Genomic DNA, 26,394 nt, shown 5'->3' with positions numbered 1-26,394 from the left:
GAGCCAAGTTTCTGTTTTAGCTTTCTCTTCTACTAACCCATCCTCCAATTTGCTGATTCGTTCTTCTGCCTCATTCACCCTGGCCATCAGAGCATCTGGTTTTGACTGAATTCGATTCATAGCATTTTTAATTTCTGCCAGATTCGCTCTCATTTCCGCCCTATATTCCCGTTAATATTTTTGTTAATTTTTTTTCAAGTCTACACATCATCTTGACCATTGTTACTCTGAACTCCATTTCTGATAATTTGGTTATATCCATATCCATCAGTTCTGTAGCAGAGGCTACAGACTCATTGTCTTTTCTTTGCTGGGGGGGATTTCTCCTCCTCGTCATTCTGATGAGGAGAGGGTGCGGGGTTGTCCAGAGCCCAAATTATTGACCGGGACCCAGGCAGTGTGCGCTAGTTTTACAGGGACCTTAGGGATGTGGGCTTGATTTTTCAGCCTGCCTTCTGGGGGAGGGGCCTGCCACGCTGATACTCAGGCAACCCTGTCTGGGTAGAGTCTCCCCATCCCCTGCGAGGGGGGATAGGGATGGGCACACTGTGAGCCGGTATTTCCAGGCTTTTGTTCTCTGGTGGCTTCCCCTGGCGGTTTGCTGTGCCTCTTCTGAGAGTCAGAGCAGCAGTGACTGAATCCTAGCCACTGTCTTAGAACAGAGGGATCGCAGTCCGCTCTCCACTGAGCTCTTCTGTTGGTGCTGCTCAACCCTACAGCGTCCCGGGATGTGCGCCCCACACTCCGTGTCCCAGCCCTCACTTCCAGGGCCGGCGGGTCTCTGTTCTTTGTGTTTCTAACACCGCCAGCCGCCAACCGCCAGCCGCCCCTGCGCGCTCCGGAGCTCTGTTTCAGTATGGTTCGCGCGCACTCCGGAGCTCCGGATTTCAGACTGGTCGAGCGCGTTCCAGGCTCACGGTCTCAGTCTGTTCTCTCACGGGTGCCGGTCCGCGAGTCCGCCTGCTCCCCAGTGCAGGTGGCTACCGCTTCCCCGTGCCCAAAGGCGGAGGCTCCCTCCCTCTTCCGTTTCTCTTTCAATATCTGTGTGCAGTTTCACGGCTCCCCTCTTCGTACCTCAATACTCAGCACTGGAGATGTTCATTTGTACAGGTCCAGGTGTATCTTCCTACGTCTCAGGCTGATTCCATGGGTGTTCAGAACGGTCTGGTACCTATCCAGCTCGACTCAGGGGACCGGCTGAAAAAGGGGACCCCTACTCCTCTGCCATCTTAACTCCTCCCTGATCTATAACTTTTAAAAACCATCAAGTTAGGTACTGTAATTCTTACTTTTGTGGAGGAAGCATCCAGATCTCAGAAAGGTTAAGAAACTATGTAGTGAGAAGACAAGACTGAGAAATGGATCTTCTAACTTCATACTATTTTTAATTGTGTCTATAGTCTTAATTATCAAATATACTTTTGAAATTCCTGCTCACCGTTTTTCTTTTTCTTTTGGCACCTTCTTATTTAAGTGACCTAGAATCTCTGTATGCAATCAAGATAAACAGGGGAAGCAACACTACCTGAGAAAACAGTGGGAAAGACAAGGGAAGGCAAAGCCCAAGGGCAATGCTATAGCTGTAAGGAGAGGTCCCAGTCTCCCTGGACAGTCTTGGACTATGCCTGTGGTACTGATGTGATTATTGAGCCCTCTTTTGCTTTCAAATAAATCGCAATTTGGTCAATGGATTATATGCTGACTCCTTGTAACAGCAGCTAATATTTATAAAGGGCTTGCCTTGGGTCAGATCCTTTAAAGACATCATTGTATTTAATTCTCACAACAAGGCTAGCATATGATAGAGGACTTGGAATCGTCCCCTTCTATTCTTCAGAAAAATGCTTCAAAGCAGCTAAATGGGGGAGCCACAATCCACACTTGGGTCTGTCTCATTCCACACCCGATTCCCTCAACTATCTCAGGACACCGGTCACAGCTTGAAGACCACGATCATTTTCAGGAAGGGTAAAATGAATTACCAATTAATTCTTAGCAGTATTTTTAAAACTGCTACTTCTCACTTGCTATGATAAATATCATCATCAACTTTAGTTAAAATGTAAAAAAATGTTGGTGGGAATGTAAATTGGTGCAGGCACCATGGAAAACAGTATGGAGGTTCCTCAAAAATTTAAAAATAAAACTACAATATGATCCAGCAATCTCACTTTTGTGTATATATCTGAAGGAAACAGAGTCACTATTTCACAAAGATATCTGCACCCCCATGTTCACTGTAGCATTATTTACAATAGCCAAGATACAGAAACCACCTCACTGTCTACTGATATATGAATGGATGAAGAAAATGTGGTATATGTGTATGCGTGTACATAAATGGAATATTTGGCCACAAAAAAAAGGAAATTCCAACATTTGCAACAACGTGGGTAGACCGTGAGGGCATTATACTAACTGAAATAAATCAGACAGAGAAAGACAGATGCTGGATGATTTCACTTCTATGTGGAATCTAAAAACAATGAACTCACAGATGCAGAAAACAGACTGCTGGTTGCCAGAGGTGGGGGTAGATAAAATGGGTGAAAGTGATCAAAAGGTATAAACTTTTAGCTATAAAATAAGTAAGAAAAAAAGAAAGCAGAGAATGCTTCTAGCATTTTCATGTCCACTCATTAATAAACAGGAGCACACTCGACTATGATAGAGCAGAACAAGGAAACAAGTACCTTAATGCTACATGTTGACCCAAAATATTTCCACACTAAACCATGGAAGTGAATCACCGGTGAGCCCACTTTGTCCCAGGCCCTCACTGACGGTCTACTGTAAGGCAGTTACTTGCCCAGGGTTACCACACACATGTACACACACGCACATCTTGGCTGGGGTCCGGGCTCCACTATGCATATAGTACAGGCAGTACGGTGCCAGGCACAAGACAGGGGCTGCAGAGGGTGAGTGACGAAGAATGCACTAGGAGCTGGCAGCACTCCACGGCTGCACAGGTGTTTCCCATGCCCCAGGGAGGTCAGCCTTGAGGGCTTAGATAACGAAGGACACCCTTCCTCATGGTGCAAATGATAGGAATGTGTTCATAGGAGGCCAGCCCTACAGTCCTCCCCCGGTTCTCCACTCACTTGTCACTGGAGATGCTGCAATCTATGACTGTTTTCCTGCTTGTATTGATGATTATAAATGGCAGCTGAATGGTGGAGTTCAGAGCTGGAGGGCCCTGGTTCTGCTGTTCATTTTGCCGATTTCTCTGAACCAAGTTCTTGAACGCGATTTGCTGTAATGATCAAGAAAAAGAGTATGGTCATTTAATGTGGATAAGTGAGTTGGCATTAAATGAATTAAAATAAATACATTTAAGAAATAGTATTAGAGTATTAGAAATTAGAGAGTTTAAATACTATTAGAAAGTTTAAATAGTATGAAATAGTATTAACGGTATTAGAAATTAGAGTTATTAAAGAGGCCATCTACCTGTAAGTTAATTAAAATGAAATATTTAGGAAAAAAGATTAGAATGATCTAATTCAGATACATTTCAAGGGAAAACATATAGTTTTAAATGATGTTTAACATCATCCTAATGTAAATAATGGGGCCTATGGCTTCCGTTATCCATAGATAACAGGATCTTACAAATCTGGGAGAGCCCAGGAGTGCCTGCAGCTCTTCTTAAAGTGGCACAGAGAAAGTGATACCAAGTGAACTTATATTTTCCATTTATCTAACACAGACTCTCGGGAGTTTGGGGTTAAATACACCTTTTAGATCTTCTAGCTCAGGGATATGCAAACTTTATACAGCCACAGAATCCTTTCTTCAAATGAAATCTATGGGACACTATATAAAACAGATGAAAGTAGCGTTGCTCTGGCTGGCTGCAGTGGGGCAGGGAGTCCAGAGCCCAGCAGCTCTGCCCTCACTCACCCCTTAGGTTCCTAGGGCAGCTCCACAGAATTCCCGAATCCTCAGGGCACAGTTGGAATCTGGCCTGACCCACTGCCCACCCGACATCTTCCAGGCAAGAAACTGAGCTTAGCACTTGTAAGATATATCAAGGACTGAATCTTTATACTGAATCTTGCCGCTCTTTTTAGTTATAACCGTTATTTGCAAGTCAAAGAAGTGACTGCCCGCCCCCCTTTTAATAAGGCAAATGTATCACAGAATTCCATAGCTAGAAAGACTACGCAATTCAACTTTTTCATCTGCTCACGAAACAGTGGTTTTAAATGCTCCTAAAGTCAGATTCACTCATCCCCTTTCATCGGCGTGTCCCATCTTACCTAGTAGTGATGAATTTAAGTTACTTTTATATTTTAGCAATCTTATCCTAAGATTATTTATTTTAGGTTCTGAGTCTTAACAAAAGTTTAATTAAGATTATTTTTATCTTAAAATGACAGGGTACTATCCCTAGAAAGTGAACATTTACTCCTAAAATGCACAAAACAGAAGGGATACCAATTTATTCTAGCCTTAACAGTGTGTCCAAAAATCACTATCAATACCAATCACTTCAAAAAACTATCACTATTGGGCACCAGGGTCGCTCAGTCAGTTAAGTGTCTGCCTTCAGCTCAGGTCATGATCCCAGGGTCCTGGGATCCAGCCCCACGGCGGGGGGGTGGGGGGTGTCCCTGCTCAGTGGGGAGCCTGCTTCTCCCTCTCCTCCCTGCTGGTGTGCATGCGCTCTCGTTCTCTCTCTAAACTAAACAAAACAAAACGAAAAACCAAACTATCACTATCAATACTATCAAACATTACTGAAAACACTTCATGATTTTCTGCTGGTAAAGAATGAGGGCTGTTTTATATTCATTGCTTAATTTACTTAATGTTGAAAAAATACACTATTGATACTGTAAAACTGAGAAAAAGAATTAAATGTTTGAATACTTCTGCCTAGATTCTCTTCCCTTCTACTAGAAAAAGCATCTCAGGAGATGCTCTCATCCTCTGCCCTATAGCTCTGTGGCCCTAGTGCCATGGCAGGGCCTCAGCACAGGACGGAATATCAGCAGTACTAAGTAAGAGTCCTTATATATTTGTGACTCACTGTTCACTACTGTGTACATTTAATAGCATCAAAGATTTTTCTGGTGAAGAAAGCAATAATAACATATATAATGTTATTCAGACAGTAAAAAGAAAAATCACCTCCCATTTGTTTTGAATGGATTTCCTTTGTTGCCCTTTGATTGATTTTCTTCAGCCTTTTGTTCTTTTCCAGGCTCATTAACATCAATTTCAGAGGCTGAAAAGAGGGCAGGTGCACACATTCACTTTGCTATGCATTAGCAGCCCTGGGAAAGGTTTAAGGGCTGGAAAAGGTATCACAGTTATAATGATAAAAGTAGGGTATCTAGATTACCTACAGATATCACCTACTCACACCCTTCCTCCTCTACATTACCAAGGATAAAGGAGAAGTGGTGGAAGTAAAACTGGGAAGTGAAACTGACCCGTGTCATGTGATGTCAGTGAGTGGCGACATTAACTTGCTTAAAATTAAGCTAGCTTTGCCACGGTAAATTACTGGTATTCAGGGACATGTTTAATTTACTTTCTGAGACAACTACATCAATGTTATTTGATGAACGAGAGATAAACAAAACACTAGCAGGAAATAAGCTGTATGTATGTCTACCAGGAGACCAGAGAGTAGCTGTTTTCAGTTATACTTTGGGTTTCATTTTAATGTTGAGGGAGACCTACTTTTATAAATGTTGACAGCTAGGTTGCCCCTGGGTTGAAATCTTCTATAAATATTTGGTTTGACAGACAGAAGAGGAAAAGAAATTTAGGACTTAAAAAAATAGTGTTCGTTGTACAAAGATAAGCAGAGGAAAAAATATTCAACTTCATTCTTCATGAAGGCTGTCCAGGGATGTGAATGTCCCACCTACATGAAGGTGACCATGCCCAGCACCTTCTTTCTCATGAACAGAGAAGTACAGGCTACTGGTAAACAGGGTTTCTCAATATCATCTACCAAAAATCAGGCTCTAAAAGGTTGCATGAGGATTTTGAGGAAATCTAAGGAAGTCCTGGCACAGAGGTGAGGGAGTGTGGGCTAGTGAGAAACCACGCAGGGACAGGGACAGCAAAGGGAGCTGGGGGAAGCAACGTGGATGAGAAGCCGGTGCCTGGCAGGCCAGGTCGCAGGGGGCAGAATTCCACAGGGAAGAGCCTAGCAATAAACCGCCAGCTTTCAAGTTTTTTGTTTTGTTTTGTTTTGTAAGCTGCAGAACACTCTCTTCAAACAAAACCTTATTTGGAAACCCAGCATGAAAAATACATCAAATGCTTGCTCCAGCGCTAGCTACTCAGGTAGGTCCCACAAGGTTCGGAGTGAAAAGCAGAACACAGTACGGAAGAAAGAAAGGGCCTAATCAGGGTGGCACGTCACCTTTGGAGCTGGCCTATGTCTGGGCAATCTCTGCTCTATCTGCTGCTACTCCTCTGCCCTTGCTCTACTTCCTTCTCAGATCACACATAGGTCTCTGCAAGGGCTAAACGGTCTTCTCTTGCTGCTCTGATTTATACATGAACATGGAATAAACAAGCAAATATAAGCATCTAGAAAGTGAAAAACAAAAATGTGGAACATTTGAGAATACCTAACATATTCTGTCCATTAGACAAAGGGACTGTTTTGGAAACACTCTGCTACGATATTGGTACCTTAACTGTTACCTTTATTTCTGGAAAGTGGATTACATAAAAAATTAAACAGGATCTAACGGCTGTCAAATCAAAGTGGATTTTATGAGTGGTTGAGAAAGCTTTTCATATAAAGACAATTTGCTCCCTAAATGAGTGAAACCATATGATAATTGTCCCATTTATGGAACATAAGAACTAGGAAGATCGGTAGGAGAAGAAAGGGAAGAATGAAGGGGGGATAATCAGAAGGAGGAATGAACCATGAGAGACTGTGGACTCTGGGAAACAAACTGAGGGCTTCAGGGGTGGGAGGTGGGGGAATGGGATAGGCCGGTGATGGGTAGTAAGGAGGGCACGTATTGCATGGTGCACTGGGTGTTATACACACACACACACGACATTGGATATGGTACAATATAAAGTATGATGAACTAATCAAAAAAATTGTTGAATCATCACACTGTATCCCTGAAACTAATATAACACTGTTTGTAGTTATACTTCAATAAAAAAAATAAAGAACAAAAACAAAACAAAACAAAAAAAAATAAAGACAATTTGCTGATTTTAAAAAAAGCATAAAGACCCTCTGGGCTCATTTTAAAAAGGGTTCCTGACTGCATTGAAAATGACCCCAGTGTACTGCTCAAAGTGAATTTTTACAGCAACTGCAATTACCAAAAATAAAATTAAAAAAAAAAAAAAAAGTCCATGTGATTTTACCTCACATGATTTTATACATTGGCTCTATTATATTTAAAAAAACCACCCAAATTCCAGGCAATTATCTGAAACAGTATAAACACAAGGATCCTTTTTACACTATAAAAGCTAATTTTCTTAAAAAGAAATACATTTTAACTTTTGGTATTTCTATGAAGCTTACTGAATCATTACATGTTATTCTGTTATTTATAGATAATAAATTATTACAGGTGGATTTGATTATTTTACTCAAAGTGCCTGAAGTTTAACGAGCCTTACTTCTTGATATTCCAAATGAGGGCTAAAATAAACACACACAAAAGGACTTCTGATGGTTTCTGTTCAGAGTAAGTGTCAGAAGTAAATCGCTCATAACGTAAGGCATGCACAGGGCAGGTGACCTGCCCTGGGGCCACGATGGTGGTGAGAGACAGAACCATCTTAAAGGAAGACCACGTGGATGGTGGTGAGCTCAGACGTGGAGGAGGCTGTCCTAGTGTGGTCCCATCAGACACTACTCAAAAGGCAGCCAAAGTAGAAAACACTGATTCTAAAACCAAGTAAGCAAAGCAGAACATAGGCAGGGAAAGAATGAAAACCATCCCAGCATCTTTACCTGCAGGAGAAGTTCTTGCAGCTGGGCCCGCTTCTGCTTTATCCGTTCTATCCTCCTCTGCTTCTCTATCTTTAAAACACAGGTCACAAAATAACATGAACATATGGAGAGTAAAAGAGTACTGCTCACTTTCCAGGTCCCAATTCTGAGGTATCAAGAATTTTCCTTAGGGGAGCCTGGGTGGCTCAGCTGGTTAAGCATCCAACTCTTGGCTTTGGCTCAGGTCATGATCTCAAGGTCCTGGGACTGAGCCCTGCATTGGGCTCTGCGCTCAGTGCAGAGTCTTCTTGGAATTCTCTCTCTCTCCATCTCCCTCTATCGTCCCCCCACCCCCAGCCGCTTGTGCTCTGCATTCTCTCTCTAAAATAAATAAATCTTAAAAAAAAAAAAAAAAAGAATTTTCCTTAAAACTCAATCCATTTTAACTACCAAAATCAATAAAGGTGTATCATACCTTTTTGGGGAGCAGGGGTTGGGGTAAGCAAGTAGGCACAATAGCAGAATTGTGGTAACATTATCATTAATGAAACCCATCCACTTAATAAATACTTGATATGCAGTACTTGTTGCTATTTTCAAATTCTAATCAGAGTAATAGCTAACACTTAGTGAATACTTACCCTGTGTGCCACCAACTCAACCAAGCACTTTACACACATTATCTTTTTTTTTCCCTACACACATTATCTTAAGGCATCTTCACAAGACCCTATGAGGTAAGTACTATTGTTATCCACTTTGCATGTAAGGAAATGGAGGAACGGAGGGTTAAGTAACTGCCCAAGGTCACACAGCTAGTGAATGGCAAGAGTCAGGATTTGTACCTAAGCCATCTGGTTCCAGAGACCTTACATTAATTACTTTCTTATATTACTCCCTAACCCAAAAAATGAGGTAAAATCTCATTTAAGATTTCAGTTTAACTGACTTTTAAATGGGCATAGCTCCTAATACAGATAGCCTATATATTCAATGCACAATTCCTACTTGTAGTAAGGAACGTTCTTATGGGACAAATTTCCCGGCTTCACACAACTATACTTTTCCTCACTCTTACAACTACCTAGAAAACAGGTATTAGGGTCTGAATTTCCTTGTAGATGAGCTCCTCACTGTGTCTTTGGGCAAAAGTCAATGACAACAAACATGACATTTTTCTTGTCTACTCCAACAGTGTTGCTTTTTTGCTCCCCATCTACTCTAGTCTGCACCAAGAGTTTCCTCTCATTCTTCTTCTAACCACTAAAGTACTTTCATCCTAAATTACTTAAGATTCACTTGAAAAATCTATGTGGCTTTCTATATTTGAAACGAGTTTCCCCTCTCTATCTGCAGCTGTGACAGGCCAGGCCCCTACCTACCCCTCATGCCCCCCATCTAACACCAGGCCAAGTTGTATCGATTCTACCTCTGAAACACTTCTCCAACCTCATGCCACTGACTTAACTCAGACCATTTCCAATACGCCCCCTCAATTTCCTTCCTCATCTTCCCGTCAGTTCAATTTCTAATCCAGCAGGAGGGTGATCCCTTAGAATATGTCCTATCAGTCCTCCTGTTAATAATTTTTCAAAAGCTTCCCACTGTTTCCAGAATCAGGCCTCCAAAGCTTCACACTCAGAAATCTACCCCCTTTAGCCCTGCCTGCACTCTGGTCACACCCAGCTGCATGCATGCTTTCTTATGCCTGCCTCCGCCCATGCGGGGCCTCTGGAAGGCCCTCCCTGCCCTGAACCACTGGGCAAACACCCTCCTCATCACTGAGCTCCAGGAAATTTTTTCTTTTCTTGGTAAAGACCTCTCTCATCTCCCTTACCAGAGAATCTGTACATACGTCTTTCATAGGAATAACTGATCACAGTTTTGGTAACTTCTTTTATATTTTTCCTTTCCTCAATTAGAATGAAAGCTCCTGGGGTCAGAGATTTTTTTGTTTTGTTTTAAGATTTTATTTATTTATTTGAGAGAGAGAGAGAGCCAGTGAGAGAGGGAGCACAAGCAGGGGGAGTGGGAGAGGAAGAAGCAGGCTCCTAGCAGAGGAGCCTGAGGTGGGGATCGATCCCAGAACGGTGGGATCATGCCCTGAGCCGAAGGCAGACGCTTAACGACTGTGCCACCCAAGGCGCCCTGGGGTCAGAGATTTTGTCTTGTATAATCTTTGGGTAAACACACAGTAACTGCTAATAGATTTTTTCTTCTTGAGGCTTTGTTATCAGCTTAATATTACTGGTAATAAAAATAATCCTTGGGACACGTGAGTGGCTCAGTCAGTTAAGAGTCTGCTTTCGGCTCAGGTCACAATCTCAGGGTCCTGGGATCCAGTTCTGCATGGGGCTCCTTGCTCAGCGGGGAGCCTGCTTCTCCCTCTGCCTGCTGCTTTTTCTCTCTTACAAATAAATAAAATCTTTAAAAAAAATTAGAGAAAAAAACTTAAAAAAAAATCCTCAAATTCCACTCTTTCAGAAGGAGACAAGGAGCTCATTTCCACTCTAGCATCTGAATAACATTCTACAACCTCAGATGAATGTCTGATTTCTCCCTCCACCCACAAGTACAATACCAAATAAATTTTGATTTGCTGAGTGGAAAAAGGACTGAGAAAAACATGAAATCAACCATATTTATTGCCAGAAACTATATTTAACCTCAATTTATTCCATCTATGGCCATGACAGTACAATTATGTCAAATCAATTTAAAACCAGAAGGTCAGGGCACATGCTCATATAGGAAAGATTTTCTATAATGATTAAAGTTAATGGAATAAAAAATGTTTTTGCACACATCACCCCCAAATTCATGTCAACTGAACTTTCTATCCTTTCTGATAAAGATACAGATGAAATACAGCTCTGTTGCCACTGATGTGAGAATCAAAGATAAAAGTTTAAACACAAAAGGTAAACAGCCAGTTTGATCTTTTTTTTTTGGATCCATACAGCAAGCATTTAATCAAATAAGATATTACTTCTATTTATGAGTTGTCAAAAATTTATTAGTAGAGTGCTCAGAATTAAACTAGAATAAAATAAAGACCTTCTCTAAGAAACAGTAAAAATCAAGTTATTTAATTTCTATGTCCCTCAGTTTCATCGGGACATCAAACTATACACCTCTCTAAATCTCCTTCCAGTTCTAAAATTGTACACAGAGGGGCACCTGGGCGGCACAGCGATTAAGCGTCTGCCTTCGGCTCAGGGCGTGATCCCGGCGTTATGGGATCGAACCCCGCATCAGGCTCCTCCGCTATGAGCCTGCTTCTTCCTCTCCCACTCCCCCTGCTTGTGTTCCCTCTCTCGCTGGCTGTCTATCTCTGTCAAATAAATAAATAAAAAATCTTTAAAAAAAATAAATAAAAAAAAAATAAAATTGTACACAGAAGAGTCTGTTAAAAAAAAAAAGACGTAGTATACTTGAACAATTAGAAATATTTTAATATTATATGTATTTCTAAATTAAAATGCCTCTTATGGGGGCACCTGGGTGGCTCAGTTGGTTAAGAGTCTACCTTCGGCTCAGGTCATGATCTCAGGGATGAATCCCTGCATCGGGCTCCCTGCTCGGCAGGGTGTCTGCTTCTCCCTCTCCCTCTGCCACTCCTCCTGCTTGTGCTATCTCTCAAATAAATACATAAAACCAAATAAAATGCCTCTTATGAAAAATAAAGCAAACTATTTAAAACAGATTTTCCTCACTTACCTCAAGATTTTGACATTCCTGAGCAGAATTGGTAGGCAGGCCAATCCACTTGATTTCTTTTTTTTCCTTTGAAATTATGTTCATTGCCATTAGCACATTTAAAGCATCATAAACTCTTCTCCTAATATTCTTCTGGTCATAAGCCTGCTAAAAAATATTTTTAATGAGTGATCAATTTCAAGGGTTAAAATATAGTCAGAGGATTATTAAGACATTTAATTAATGTTTTTATTATAATATCTTTGGAGTGTTTAAAGAATTCTATACCCAGTGAAAATACCTTCAAAAGTAAAGATGAAATAAAGGTACTTTCAAACAATCTAAAAGATAAAACAATCTAAAAAATAAAGATTATGTTAGTAACAGATCTAAATTAAAAAATACTAAAGGGCTTTCTTCATGTAGAAGAAAGACGGATGGGATCCAAGGTGGAAGTTTGGAGATGTAGGATTGAACAAAGCCCAACACGAAAGATAAATATGTGGGTATATCTCAATTAACACTTACTTTATAAAACAATAATGTCTTGTGGAATCGAGAATATATACAGAACTAACATACATGACAACAGTATATACATCTGAAAGGGGTAATGGAGTTGTTAGTTAAAGTGGGTTAAAGCCCTGCACTGTCTGGGAGGACATTAGACTTTGAAAAGTCAAGGATGCATGTGCTTTTCAAATATGTAGTCCACGGACTAGTGCTGATCTGAAAACTTTTGCTAGTCTACAATGAAAACAGGGAACTTGCACCAAAATGTCATCATGTAGATCACTAAAGCACACTGTTTACTTCAGCTGATTTTTTTTTTTTTTTTTTTTTTTTTTTTGGGGGGGTAGCAAGATTTTTCTCAATGAAGGAGACTATGTTAACTTAGATTGTGGAAAAAGCCCCTACCTTCATTGTGGGCATGGAGTTCCTAAGAAAAATCCAATCAATCAAATGCCATGATAATAACGGATGGTGGAGAACACTGAATACAGCTAAACTTAAATAGGTGGGAGATTTAAGTTACAAAAGTGAATTTAAATATCAAATGTCCTGACACTGTAGAAATAATAACATAATAAAAAATATCAGGAGACAACAGAGTAGGCCTGCTGATGTTCTCCTTGATATTTAAAGGGGTATGGGATTGAAAGCAGATGAACTATTCAAACAGATGACGTACGTAATAATAGAGGTTTTGGCACGATATATTTATTTAAAGTTGTAATAACAACAATAATAATATTATTCTTTTAACAACTACCACTAATATACTCAATCTGAATCTGTGGTAAACAGGAAAGATGGGAAATGCAAGTAAATAGAAGCAGATTCATTTCTTCCCTTCATAATCAACAGATACTGGTTTATAGGTGATAACAAAGAAACAAAATATTGAAGTTACTTAAAGTTATAAAGACAACCAATTAAAGAACTAAAGACTACAAATCTTCCAATTTATCAAAAAACAAAAACAAAAACCCACACAGCAGGGGATAGGAAGAAAAAACCCCAACTCTTCCTTCTTGTATCCAGGGACGGGGATGGAGGTGGTTAGTAGAAATGCGTGTTAGACGGTGAAATGTGCTAAGAAGAAATGCCTCAGTACAGTGACATCTAAGTGAAAATTGGAGGGGAGAGCAAAACCTCGTGGCTCCTTAGCAGAGACTGAGACAAAGGAAATGGCCAGTGTAATAGCCTGATAAGGAACATATCCAGCACATTCACCCCAAGACAGAAAACAAACAAAACCCCACCAATCTCATTCAATGACTGTCAGTGTAAAACTCCTACATTTTTAGGAAACTATACAGAATTTGATTGAATTTAATATTCATTTCTGATTTTTTTAAATTAAGAAAAATGAAAGAAACGTTCCTTTAAAAAGATCAAGTTATGGTTGCTATCATTTCAAAATAAAACCTTTATCATAAGGTGGCCAGGGTGTAGTAACTGGGAGAGTGCATAGTAGAAGAGATCAGAGATGGAATGGTGGGCCGGGTCACATAGGGTCTTGTAGAACATTTTGAGAACCTCCATTTTCACTTAGAATCAGAATGCTATATACCTTCTCCACAGGTGCCAGAGAAAATAAAAAAATACATCACCAAATAATGGCTCACAAGAAAAATCTCAAAGCAACCCCCCCAAAAAATATAAATAGTTCAACTCACAATCTCTGATCACAGGTAATGAAAAACTCAGTAAAAAGTAAAAACTCAGAAAAACAAACAAAAATCCCCATCACCTGGAACTATAAAAACTCTAATGCCATTTTTAGCTCAGAGAGGAAATTAAAACCAAAGTTACAGAATATGTAAAGAATAACATTATATCAGAATCAATGGGAAATGGCTAAAGCAGTGAACGACAGGAAAAGGCACAGCTATAAAGATTTTCATTACTAAACAAAAATAATAAAAGTAAAGTATACACCATAGTCTACACGGCAGGAAAATAACAAAAGTAGCTTCAGGGAGGAGAAGAGAATATTAAATGAAGACAAAAAAAGAAATTAACTGCAGAACAGGAAGGTTAGTACAGATTCAAGAGATGGTTCTTTGGGAAAAATAATAGCAAATAATTTTGAGAACAGGTAAGAAATGGAGGATTTTCTAAGAAAACATAAAATACAAAACTGACTCTAAGGGAGATAAAAATTCTAAACAGACTAATTACCAAAGAAAAAATGGAGAATTCTATCTAAGCTTTACCCCCCACCAAATCTCCAGGCCTAGATGGTATCACAGGTGATTTCTACAATATGTCAGGGAAGAGAAATACACATTCAATGCTAGTAAGCCTGTAATGGAGTAAAGGGGAAGAAAGAAAAAAAATTTTAAAATTTAAAAAACCAGCATAACACTGCAAATCAAAACTGCAAAGATGGTAAGAACAAAAAAACCCTACCAATCTCATTTATGACTATCAGTGTAAAACTCCTAAGTTTTCAGGAAACTATACAGCATTTGATTAAATTCAGTATCCATTTCCGATTTTTTTTTTTTAGCTAAGAAAAAAGAAAGAAACATTCAAATCAAATTATGGTTGCTAGCATCTCAAAATAAAACCTATGTCATAATTAAGGTTGGAAGACTATAAATATCTCCACTAAGGTCAAGAACTGTTTTAAGAATTGTTGTGGAGTACATATAATACGATTACATTTAAATAAAATGCAAACTGATCTATGGTGATAAAAAGCAGATCAGCAGTTGCCTGAGGGATAGATTACAAAAGGCAGAAAGAACCTCTTCGAAGAGACAGAACTGTTCTTTACCTCCCTCTAAAACAAATAAATAAAATCTTTTAAAAATAAAATAAAAAAGGAAATAAATTTTATTATGTGTATGCATAAGAATTTTTGGGATGATACTCAAGAAACTCATAATAGTGAATATACCTTTGGGGAGACAGATTAAGGTCTGTGGTAAACAGGAGATATTTTGGGGAGCCTGGGTGGCTCAGGTGGTCAAACATCTGCTGTCAGGTCATGATCTCAGGGTAGTGGGATCGAGCCCTGTGTCAGGCTCCCTGCTCAGCAGGGAATCTGTTTTTCCCTCTCACTCTGTAGCTTCCCCTGCTTGTGTTCTCTCTCTCTCTCAAATAAATAATAAATAAATAAATAAAATCTTTTTTAAAGGGTGAGATATTTTTTACTATATACTCTTTGGTACAAATGAATTTTTTAGGTACATGTTCATATGTTATTTTTTCAACTAAATACAAGATAAATTTTTCAAACTGACTTAGACACAGAAGAAACACTAAAGAATTCAGAAACATATCCAAAGTCATTCAAATACAGAAAGTATGTTTAAGAAAATTATGTTCCTGGGCACCTGGCTGGCTCACTTGGTTAAGAGTCTGCCTTTGGCTCAGGGTCCTGGGACCGAGTCCTGCACTGGGCTCCCTGCTCTGCGGGGAGTCTGCTTCTCCCACTCCCTCTGCCCCTCCCTGTGCTTATGCTTTCTCTCTCTCTGTCTCTAATAAATAAAACCTTAAAAAAAAAAAAAAGTATGTTCCTTTTGTAGCCCCCAAAATTATAGTTTAAAAATACATGTTAAGCTTTATGTTTAAATATATAATAAAAGAACCCTTTCTAAAACAAAACAGAAACTCAACAACAAAAGAATTCCCCAACTGACAATATGAAACCCTCAGGTAAAGGAGTCGGGGGTTCTCTAGCTTGTCTGAGTCCTTAACAAATGACAGTCAACCCAGAGATACACTGCTCCACCACCACGGTTAAAGTCAAGTGCATGATCTACCTACCGAATCAGCGGCCAAATGGTTATTTGAATTGGTGAACTCTGATACCAGCTCATCAGCCACTTCATTATATGACGTTGTACCTTTCCGCTGAACTTTCTCACACACTTTCATGGAAAAATGTCTCAAGCCTTTCCCATTTTTATCTCCTTTTTTGCTTCGTTTACTAAAAGAGAAAAAAATACGTATTTATACACCAGACTTCCTTTACAGAACTATAATGTGAGAATATAGTAATCTGATTTTTGCTTTAAGTGGTAAATTTTAAATTGAATTAGAGATGAAGAAATGTTTTGAACTTAATTTTTGCCTTAAAACCTAATAAAGTATGAAGTTAGAGTGTTTTCTATACCCATCATTCATTTATTCAACAAATATTTACTGATCAGTTACTTACTATTATGTGCCAGGTACCGTTCTACACACTGGGAATAAATCCATGAGAAAAACAGACAAAAACACTGTACATATTTACCTTTTTGTATTCTATGTATGCTACAATTCTTTTTCACGTAAAATCGAAAGTACCACTATTCTCAGTTTCATTATCTACTCAAATTTCAAACAGAGGTCATTGGTATTAATAAAATATCTAAGTGTTCAATTATTTTAACTTTGGTTAATGCCCTGTCCTAAACTTTCATAACTTATTAAATTTTCAAGGGTTGTATTTAGTTCTACTAATTTCTGAGTGCCAACTATATGACAAGAGCTGTAGTAGGGACTAGAGTACAAAAATGACAACTGAGGCAAAATCCTTTCCAACTCAGTATGAGTCTTGGAGGACGGGGAAAGACAAATCAGCCCTATTGAGGACAGATAATTTCAATATAGTAAGGTAAGTGCCAAGTGAGAGTTAGTTACAAGTTCATGGGAATTGGGGAGAGGGATATCTTATCTAACCTAGAGGAGAAAGACTTGCTGGAAAAAGAGCCCAGTGAAAACAATCAACAAAATGAAAAGGCAACCTATGGAATGGGAGAAAATATTTACACACCCTTTATCTGACAGGGGGTTAATATCTAAAATATCTAAGCAACTCTAACAACTCATTAACAACAACAACAAAACAAATAACCCAATTAAAAATAGGCAAAAGTCATGAACAGAAATTTCCCCAAAGAAAACACACCAATGGCCCACAGGTATATGAAAAGGTGTTCAACATCACTAATCATTAGAGAAATGCAAATCAAAACCACAATGAGGTCCTACCTCACATCCGTTAGGATGGCTATTCAAAAACAAAAAACAAAAAAGGTAAGTACTGGTGAGAATGTGGAGAAATTAGAACCCTGGTACACTGGTGGTGGGACTGGAAAATGGCATAGTCACTATCAAAAAAGTATGGAGGCTCCTCAAAATATTTAAAATAGAATTTCCATATGATCCAGCGATCCTATTTTTGGGTATATATCCAAAAGAACTGAAATCAGAATCTCAAAGAGGTATCCACACTCTCGTGTTCATGCAGCATTATTCACAAGAGCCAAGATATGCAACCAACCTAAGTGTCCATAGGTAGATGAAAGGATAAAAAAAATGTGGCCTATACATACAGTGGAATATTATCTGGCCCTAAAGGAGAATGAAATCCTGCCATATGCGACAACATGGATGAAGCTGGAGGACATTATACTATGCCAATCACAAAAGGACAAATAATGCATGATCTCACTTATATAAGGTGTCCAAAACAGTCCAACACATAGAAGCAAAGAGTGGAATGATGCTTTCCAGGGGCTGGAGGGAAAGGGAAACTAGGGAATTGTTCAACAGGTTCAATGAAGTCGCAGTTATGCAAGATGAGCAAGTTCTAGAGATCTGCTGTACAACACAGTGCCTACAGTTAATGATAATGTACACTTAAAAATTTGTTGGGGGTAAATCTCATGTTAAGTGTTTTTACCACTGCCACCACCAAAACAAAAGAGAACTGGCAAGAGGAGGAAGTTAGGAAGGGCAACCAGGCAGAAGCAGCAGCAGTAAACACATGGGAGAGTGAAACAGATGATAAATGTTCAGAGACTTAGAAACAAACGGTGCAGCATTACCAGAATATAAAGTGCAAGGCAAAAGATGAAGCGGAAAGGTAGATAAGGGGCCAGGCCCTTAAATGCCATGCAAAGGAACCTGTACTTTATCATATTCCTTTAGTATAATTATATTCATTTGTAAATTATTAACACATCCTACTGTGTTATATATATTAAGAAACAGACTAAATGTACTTTGTAAAAGAATGAGGGAGGGCCACCTGGGTGGCTCAGTCAGTTAAGCACCTGACTTTGGCTCAGGACATGATCTCAGGGTCCTGGGATCGAGGCCCACGTCAGGCTCCCTGCTTAGCGGGGAGTCTGCTTCTCCCTCATCCTCTGTCCCCCCCCCCGCTCATGTTCTGTCTCTCTCTCTCACCTGCTCTAAGTGAATAAATACAATATTAAAAAAAAAAAGAAAATAAAAGAACGAGGGAGGGATAGCTACTTTCTTTTTTCCACATTCCAAAGAATCACTACTACTACCACCACCACCACCACTACTACTACTGCTGCTGCTACTGCTGCTACTGAAATACTGGGAAGCCACTAAAGGTACTACTAACATGGTGAGATTTTCAGTTAGGCAGAGATTCTGGCTGCAAAGCAGAAGATGCGTTTATGAGGGGCAAAAGCAGAGACCAGGTGAGAGGCAAGCCTAGGCAAGAAATACCAAAGTCCTGAAATTGGGGCAACTGGATAAGTAGGACTGGATAAGAAGAGAAGGATTTGCATAAATTTTTAAAGATAAAAGTTTATCTTTATCTTTACTAAGTGACTGCTTGATGTGAATGTTAAGAAAGAGGAAAATAAGAGAATGACTCTTAGAAAGAGGGGTCTTTACTGAGATCAAGGAGACAGGAACAAATTCATGAGTTCCTCTTAAGCCTCCTCATTCACATGGTCCAATACTTAGGTAAAATCCACATGCAGCTATTGAGCACTTGAAACCTGGGAAGCCTGAATTAAGATGAATTCATTGAATTTCAAAGATTTGTATGAGAAATGAATGTAAAATATCCCACGATATTTTTTCATTAATTACATGTTGAAATGTAATATTTTAGATATACTAGATTAAATAAGAGATATAAAAATTAGTTTCAGGGGCACCTAGCTGGCTCAGTTGGTAGAGCATACGAATCTTGCTCTTGGGGCTGTGAGTTTGAGGCCCATGCTGGGTATGGAGATTACTAAGAAATAAAATCTTAAAATTAATTTCACATTTGTTTTTATTTTTTAAACTGGCTATTAGAAAATGAAAAATTACATGTGGCTTGCATTACATTTCTATAGGTCAGCAATGATATTGAGTTTGACGTGTCAGTAGAATACCCCAATTGATATATTCAATAGATAACTGCATATGTAAGTGTCACTTTGTAAGTAAGTGAGCTTATAGGATAGGTCACTTATTAACTCATCAGCATGTGTACCCATGCCAGCCTTCTTCCTATCAGTCTTAGAGGATTAGGTATCCCTTTTGTTTTTAAATCTAACTTCTTTTAAGATAACAGCTTTACTGAAATATAATTCATGTACTGTAAGCTCCATTTTTTAAAGTATACAATGCAGCAGCAACGATCACCACAATCTAATTTCTTCACCCTAAAAAGAAACCCTGTACCCACTGACAGTCATGCCTCATTCCCCCAGGCTTGCTTGCTTGCTTCCTTCCTTCTTCTTTCTCTTTCTCTTCCTTCCTTCTTTCCTTCCCTCCTGTCCTTCCTTTCCTTTCTCTCTGTCTCCTCTTTGTTCCTCCCTCCCTCCTCCTTTCCCTCCCTCCCTCCTTCCTTTCCCCTTCCCCTTCCTTCCTTCCTTCCTTCCTTCCTTCCTTCCTTCCTTCCTTCCTTCCTTCCTTCCTTCCTCTTTTTAAGCAGGCTCCATGCCAAGTGTGAAGCCCAATGTGGGGCTTGAACTCACGATCCCGAGATCAAGACCTGAGCTGAGATCAAGAGTTGGATGCTCAACTGACCAAGCCACCCAGGCGCCTCCAAAGTCAACTTTTCAACTTGAAATTTTCACTCCAGTGCTTCTGTTTCTGTATTGTTTGCTCTCCTTGAGCTGTTCTATTCAGCATTTGTTTGGTTTTAATAATACCTTTATTGTGAAACTGGAATCTAATCAAAACTCCAGATCCAACTACCACTTTGAAGGAAATACCAAGGACAGAAGAACATGTTAAACTATAGTGCAGGGATTCCGTAAGCAAACTCTTTAGGCTTTTTCTTTAGTATACATGATGTGGTTTCTTCAACTACAAAATTGTAAGGGAAAAAAGGAGGGAGTGAAGAAGGACAGTGAAGGGGGAAAACAGACAGGAGGGGAATCTACAGATTTTGTAAGACATACAAATTTATTTAAATCCTGATTCAAATAAACTATAAACACACACACACCAGTTACGGGGAAGTATGGGAAAATAGCAATAGCAGTACAGTTTTCAAACTCTCCAAATCCCCACATAAAAACAGAGCAACTAGATAGCAAAACCAAAACCCCTTGACAACATTTACAACAAAACTAGGTGACAAGGTATCCTCAACAAGTCCCAGAATACAAACCACCAATACCCAAAATACCTGCCCAATAAAGAAATCCTCATTGGGGCTGCACCTAATGGAACTCAGAACAGGATAATCCCAAAACAGCCATCAAGAATTTACTAGAAAGTACAACAGGCCAATTTGAGAGCATCAGCTGAAACAAGGAGTTTTACCCTCTCAATACCAGCCGAGTGCAAGGACCACAATAAGGTTGCAACAATCTAGTCTGTAGGACTCCTCCAATTGATTTTCAGGAGAAAATGACAAATATGGGAGGTAGGCAAAGTATCTACAGACAGTATGAACATCTGAAGAAGAAAATTAAAAAAACTAGAATAAATATTAAATGCTAAATTCAAGAGTATGTTCAGAAATAAAAGAAGAAAAGATAAAATCAACCCAGAATGACAAGTACCAAAACATTCTAGTAAAATTCTGAATTTCAAAGAAAAAGAATCCTTTATGCATCTAGGAGAAAAAGAGTATCAGATTTTTAACAGCAAGGCATTATGCCAGAAGAAAATAAATATATTTAGGAAATTGACAGAAAGTATGAACCATGGACTTCTGTATCCAACGAAACTGACTTTATCCAAATATAAAATGCACAAACTCAGGGATTACTATTCCCATAGGCTCTTCCTGAAGAAAGCACTAGAGCACAAGCTTCAGACAATCAAAATGACAGAGAGACATTCACATAACACCTGGTGATGTTACCTATAGATACAGTTACCTATAGATCTAAGACTAAATGAGGACTAGGAGGGAAAAAGTATAGTATACTATAGTGGGGATATGCTCCAACACTGTGGATAAAGTATGACTATTAAAAAAATGGGGAGGGGGCACCTGGGTGGCACAGTCGGTTAAGCGTCTGACTCTTGGTTAAGCGTGATCTCAGGGTCTTGAGATAGAGCCCCATGCTAGACTCCATGCTTAGCGCAGAGCTGCCAAAGACCCCCTCTCTCTCTTCCTCTGCCCCTTCCCCAACCCCTGTGCGTGTTCTCTCTCTCTCTCAAAACTTTTTTTTTTTTTAAAGATTTTATTTATTTATTTGACAGAGAGAGAGACAGCCAGCGAGGGAGGGAACACAAGCAGGGGGAGTGGGAGAAGAAGAAGCAGGCTCCCAGCAGAGGAGCCTGATGTGGGGCTCGATCCCAGGACCCTGGGATCACACCCTGAGCTGAAGGCAGACGCTTAACGACTGAGACACCCAGGTGCCCCATCTCCCTCAAATCTTTAAAGGAAATTGGGGAGAGCACAGAGAGAACATATGCAAAAAAATTTTAATTTTTTAGTAACCACATTAATGGTAATATTAGTATTATTTGGGACATTAAGTGATATAATATGGGATAAAACCAATGATATCACCCTTTCATCCTCTTAGTCCCTAAAAATCAGGATTCTTAGCATGGAAGAAAGGGGAATGAGATATAATGGAGAAGAGGTTTAGTAAGATTTGAATTGCAAATATCAATGTGAACCCATGAAGTATTATATATCTTTGTGTATGTCTTAGTTCTGTCCATTTAAAAGGACTAGAAAAAAATGACCAATCTAGTAGCAATGAGCAGCCCCCAACTAGAGCCTGCCATATAATTCTCCCTAAAGGAAACCAGGGCTTCTTAGAGAAATGGCTGATTCCAGGTATAGGGCAGGAAACATATAAGATGAATTTGGAACATCTTATAATATCAGGTAACAAGCACCAAAGACTATTAGGGCCATGTCAAAAGGACTTAAAAATTAATTAGAAGAGGCTCCCACTAGCCAAACATGGGACAATTTAAGGTTCAATTGTGATAATAACTGCAATGTACAAAACCCATCAAGTATGTTCAATTCATGAATTCATAATGACACTTTTAAAAGGAAAGATTTGGTCATCTTTGGAGGAAGACCAGGAACAAGTTCATCAACTTGAAAACTGGCCAATAAAGGGAAGAGATCAAGCATGTATTCGGCTTTCTTATATGAATTGTACCGCCAGGTAAAGAAAGAGTAGAAGAACTGAACTGTCTTTATATAAAAGTAGTGCAAGTAGTTAGAATAATACTAATTGCACCCCACAATGAATTAACAGTTACAAGCTTTAAGCATCAGTGGTGTGCACATCATAAAAAGAGAGACAATGGAAGAACACACCACTATGTAGTCTTGCCAAGGATCAAACATCAGTTTGATAAAGCCACTAAATCTTACTGCCAAACTACAGAAAATACAGAAAACAGAGGAATATGTTGAGTTGCACACGAGTATGAAATCAATAAAATCTAGGCTGTGGGAAACTGCACAGGTCAAACAGCCTAGTTTCAACAACTGAAGTATAAGGAAAATAATGGGACAGAAGGGAGACCTATATATAAAGAGATATCAATTTTTTTTAATGGACAAGACTAAAATGTGCAAAAAGGATGCACATTTAGGTAATAAAACTATCTAAACCTTGAAGGAAGTCATTACTCTAAAAATCAGGATAACAGTTATTTATAGGAGGGTATAGTGATTGGGATGGGGCACAAGAAGGGGCCGCTGGGTTCTACTTCTTGATCTGGTGATGGTTACAAGACTGTTTACCCTAAAGTAATTTATTAGTCATACATTTGCTTTTTGGTGATTTTTCTATATCTGCATCTTATTTTACCAAAAAAAAAAAAAAAGGTAAACAAAACATGATATTTGAAACAACTAGAAATCTGAGCACTTACCCCATATTTGATATTAAGGAATTATTATTAATTTTTCTAGGAATAATAATGATATTGCAGATATGTTTAAAAAGGAGTCTTTTTAGATATAAGTACAGAGAGATTTATGATGAAAATGATTTGCTTTACAAAATGAGATATGCCATGAATTGATTATTGCTGAAGTTCAAAGATATGCATATAAGAGTCTCATGATATGAGTCATCTACTTCTGTATTTTAAAATCTCTAAAATAAAGAGTTAAAAAGGAGGAAAAGGAATGGTTTGAGCCTATTTTTCATTATTTACATTGGTTTAGTCCTTAGCCTGTTTTCTATAATGAGACCAGCTTTCTCAGGAAGGGGTCTTTCTACATCACGATACCATATTAATACAAAGGAGAATTCAACCTATACAAGACATAACTCTGGATCCTACTGCAGTTCTCATCTAGATGCGTGACAACCAATCACCCAAGACAGAAACCAGATTCAACCTATGTTCTTCTAATGACCTTTCTATCAAATCAATCTCATTCTACCAAATCTAATCTAATTCAAGTCCTAAATAGCTTTGGGATTCAACTTCTCTGTATTCCCACTGCCCTAGTTCAGGCCCTCATAATCTCTCTCAGAATAGAACTAGAGCCTTGTAAGGGTTCTCCTTTGTGCTGTCTAGAGGCATTCCAATCCTTCCTCCATAAGACCATTATGGTGATCCTTCTTTGTTTTCTTTTTTAAGATTTTATTTATTTATTTGAGAGAGAGCAAGAGAGAGAGTGAGGGGCACCTGGGTGGCTCAGTCGGTTAAGTGTCTGCCTTTGGCTCAGGTCATGATCCCAGAGTCCTGGGATCCAGCCCCGCATCGGACTCCCTGCTAAGTGGAAAGTCTGCTTTTCCCTCTTCCCTGGCTTGTGCTCTTTCTCTCTCAAACAAAATCTTAAAAAAAGAGAGACAGCAGGAGCCACCATGACTGGGCCGGGGTGGGGGGGCAAGGGGGGAAGGGTGATGGTGGTGGGGTGGGTAGAGGGAGAGGGAGAAGCAGACTTCCTACTGAGCAGGGAGCCTGACATAGGGCTCCACCCCAGGGCTCTGGGATCCTGACCTAAGCCAAAGGCAGATGCTTTACAACTGAGCCACCCAGGTGCCCCATTAATAATTTCATTTAAAAAAATATTTATTTATTTTAGAGAGATAGACAGTGTGAGTGGGAAGGAGAAGAAAGAATCTGAAGCAGACACTGCACTGAGTGTGGAGCCCCACGTGGGGGCTCAATCCCACAACCTTGAGATCATGACATGGGCCACAACCAAGAGTTGGGTGCTCAACCGACTGAGCCACGAAGGCACCCCAAGTAATTTCATTTTTTAAAAGAATCCACCAATTCCTGTTTGCTACATATATTTCCACACAAAGCTCACTCTATGCTGATTTGCCCTTAGAGTTTGGGGTATTTAGATATAAATGGCTAGCCACACATAAATTTATATAATTAGTACAAGTTAGGTGGCAAAAGTAAATAAGAATTGCTAAAAATAGGGGAGTGCATGAGTTATTTTGAAAGAAATGTTGTGTATGGGTTTTATATTTATGCTAAGAACTGGATAATGGTTTAAAGTAAATCAAAATCTCAACTCCGTATTTATGAACTTTTTAAAAGCCAGGGATGAAGCAAGGTGGTTGTTTTTCATGTAATCCTAGGTCTTTTTTAAAAAGGAAGCAATAAGATAATCATAGGGTAGTTTAGGGTGATCACCTAATTTGCCCTCTACAATCGGACATGGATAATTTTTTTTTAAGATTTTATTTATTCATTTGAGAGAGAGAGAGAGAGCGCGGACAAGTGGAGGGGAGAGGCAGAAGCAGACTCCCCACTCAGCAGAGAGCCCGATGCAGGGCTCAATCCCAGTAAACTCATGACCTGGGCCTACGGCAGATGCTTAACCATCTGAGCCACCCAGGTGCCCCAGGCATGGATAATACTTAAAGGAAGAAACTAAACACAGTCCTTAAAGAGGAACAACTAGACTTTTAACAGCTATTAAAAGCTGATGAACATACTCTTGAAACAAAGACAAGACTACATATAAGAATTTTATGATTATTCAGTGCATGAAATGATAATAAACTTGAAAAAAACTGGTTAAATATCAACAATGGTAAACTATTTATTAGCTATATATTTTCAACAGTTTACTTCATTTAACCCCGACCCACAGTACTCCTCCATCTGAAAAACAGAACTACCAAGTACCCATCTCACAAGGGTGCTGTGAGGATTAAAGATACAGCAGATGCTTTTTCTCTTCATGAGCCACCAGAATTTTCATAAACAATACAAAACTGAAGGATATTACTCAGTACTGGTCGAATCAAGAAATTAAGCTTGTTCTTTGGAAGGCTGGTAGAGCATCGCGCCAAAACAAACCCAACCAATATTCACATTAAGATTCAACAGAAATAAGAACAGTTCATACCTGCAGTACATAGATAGGAGATTGCTCCTGCAACCAGTTCTATAAAAGCTTCACTGAAAGTTAAGGAACAATGCCTCTAGTAAAAGAACATTAAAAGGTAAAAGAACTCAACAACAAAAACAACCCAATTAAAAAATGGGCAAATGACTTATACAAATCGCCAATAAACACCTAAAAAGATGCTCAACATTGGTAATCATTAGGGACATGCAAATCAAAACCACAATGAGATTAGGATGGCTATTACCAAAAAGTGTTGTGGGAACGTGGAGAAACTGGAACCTTTGTACACTGCTGGTGACAATTTAAATGGTACAGTCACTGTAGAAAATACTAGGGCCTTGCCTCTATAATATATAAAGAACTCTTACAACTCAATAACTAAAGGCCAAAGGATATGGAAAACCTTCAAAGAAGATACACAAAGGTCCTATAAACACATGAAAAGATGCTCAACATTATTAGTCATTAGGGCAATGAAAATCAAAACCGTAATGAAATATCATTTCATATTCACAAGGATGGCTATAACAAAAAAGACAAATGATAAGCACTGGAAAGGATGTGGAGAAACTGGAACCTGTTGCTGGTGGGAATGTAAATGCTACAGCTACTCTGGAAGACAGCCTATCAGTTATTCAAAAGGGTAAAGAACTACCATAGGACCTTGCAATTCCATTCTTAGGTATGTGTGTATACAAGAGAAATGAAACTT

At 39.1% G+C, this 26,394-nt stretch overlaps 1 protein-coding gene across 15 annotated transcripts in view; it reads right to left on the bottom strand.

The window, feature by feature from the left end:
* The window catches only part of TFDP2 (transcription factor Dp-2), a 215,269-nt gene that overhangs the window by 55,360 nt on the left and 133,515 nt on the right, over positions 1-26,394 (bottom strand). For 12 of the 15 annotated variants that reach the window (XM_057316017.1, XM_044383454.3, XM_048216264.2 and 9 more), the window contains 4 exons: positions 15,932-16,094; positions 11,669-11,815; positions 7,970-8,038; positions 3,105-3,256 (listed from right to left, as the gene is read on the bottom strand). In XM_057316017.1, the coding sequence (XP_057172000.1) occupies positions 3,105-3,256; positions 7,970-8,038; positions 11,669-11,815; positions 15,932-16,094 (531 nt within the window). The remainder of the gene's footprint in view (positions 1-3,104; positions 3,257-7,969; positions 8,039-11,668; positions 11,816-15,931; positions 16,095-26,394) is intronic. The other 3 variants (XM_026497165.4, XM_048216263.2, XM_057316018.1) reach the window with 1 other exon arrangement.

The sequence above is a fragment of the Ursus arctos genome, unplaced genomic scaffold (genome assembly GCF_023065955.2).
Source record: "Ursus arctos isolate Adak ecotype North America unplaced genomic scaffold, UrsArc2.0 scaffold_20, whole genome shotgun sequence".
NCBI lineage: Eukaryota > Metazoa > Chordata > Mammalia > Carnivora > Ursidae > Ursus > Ursus arctos.
Note: the sequence above shows the minus strand (reverse complement) of the source record. Positions and strands in the feature narration are given on the sequence as shown.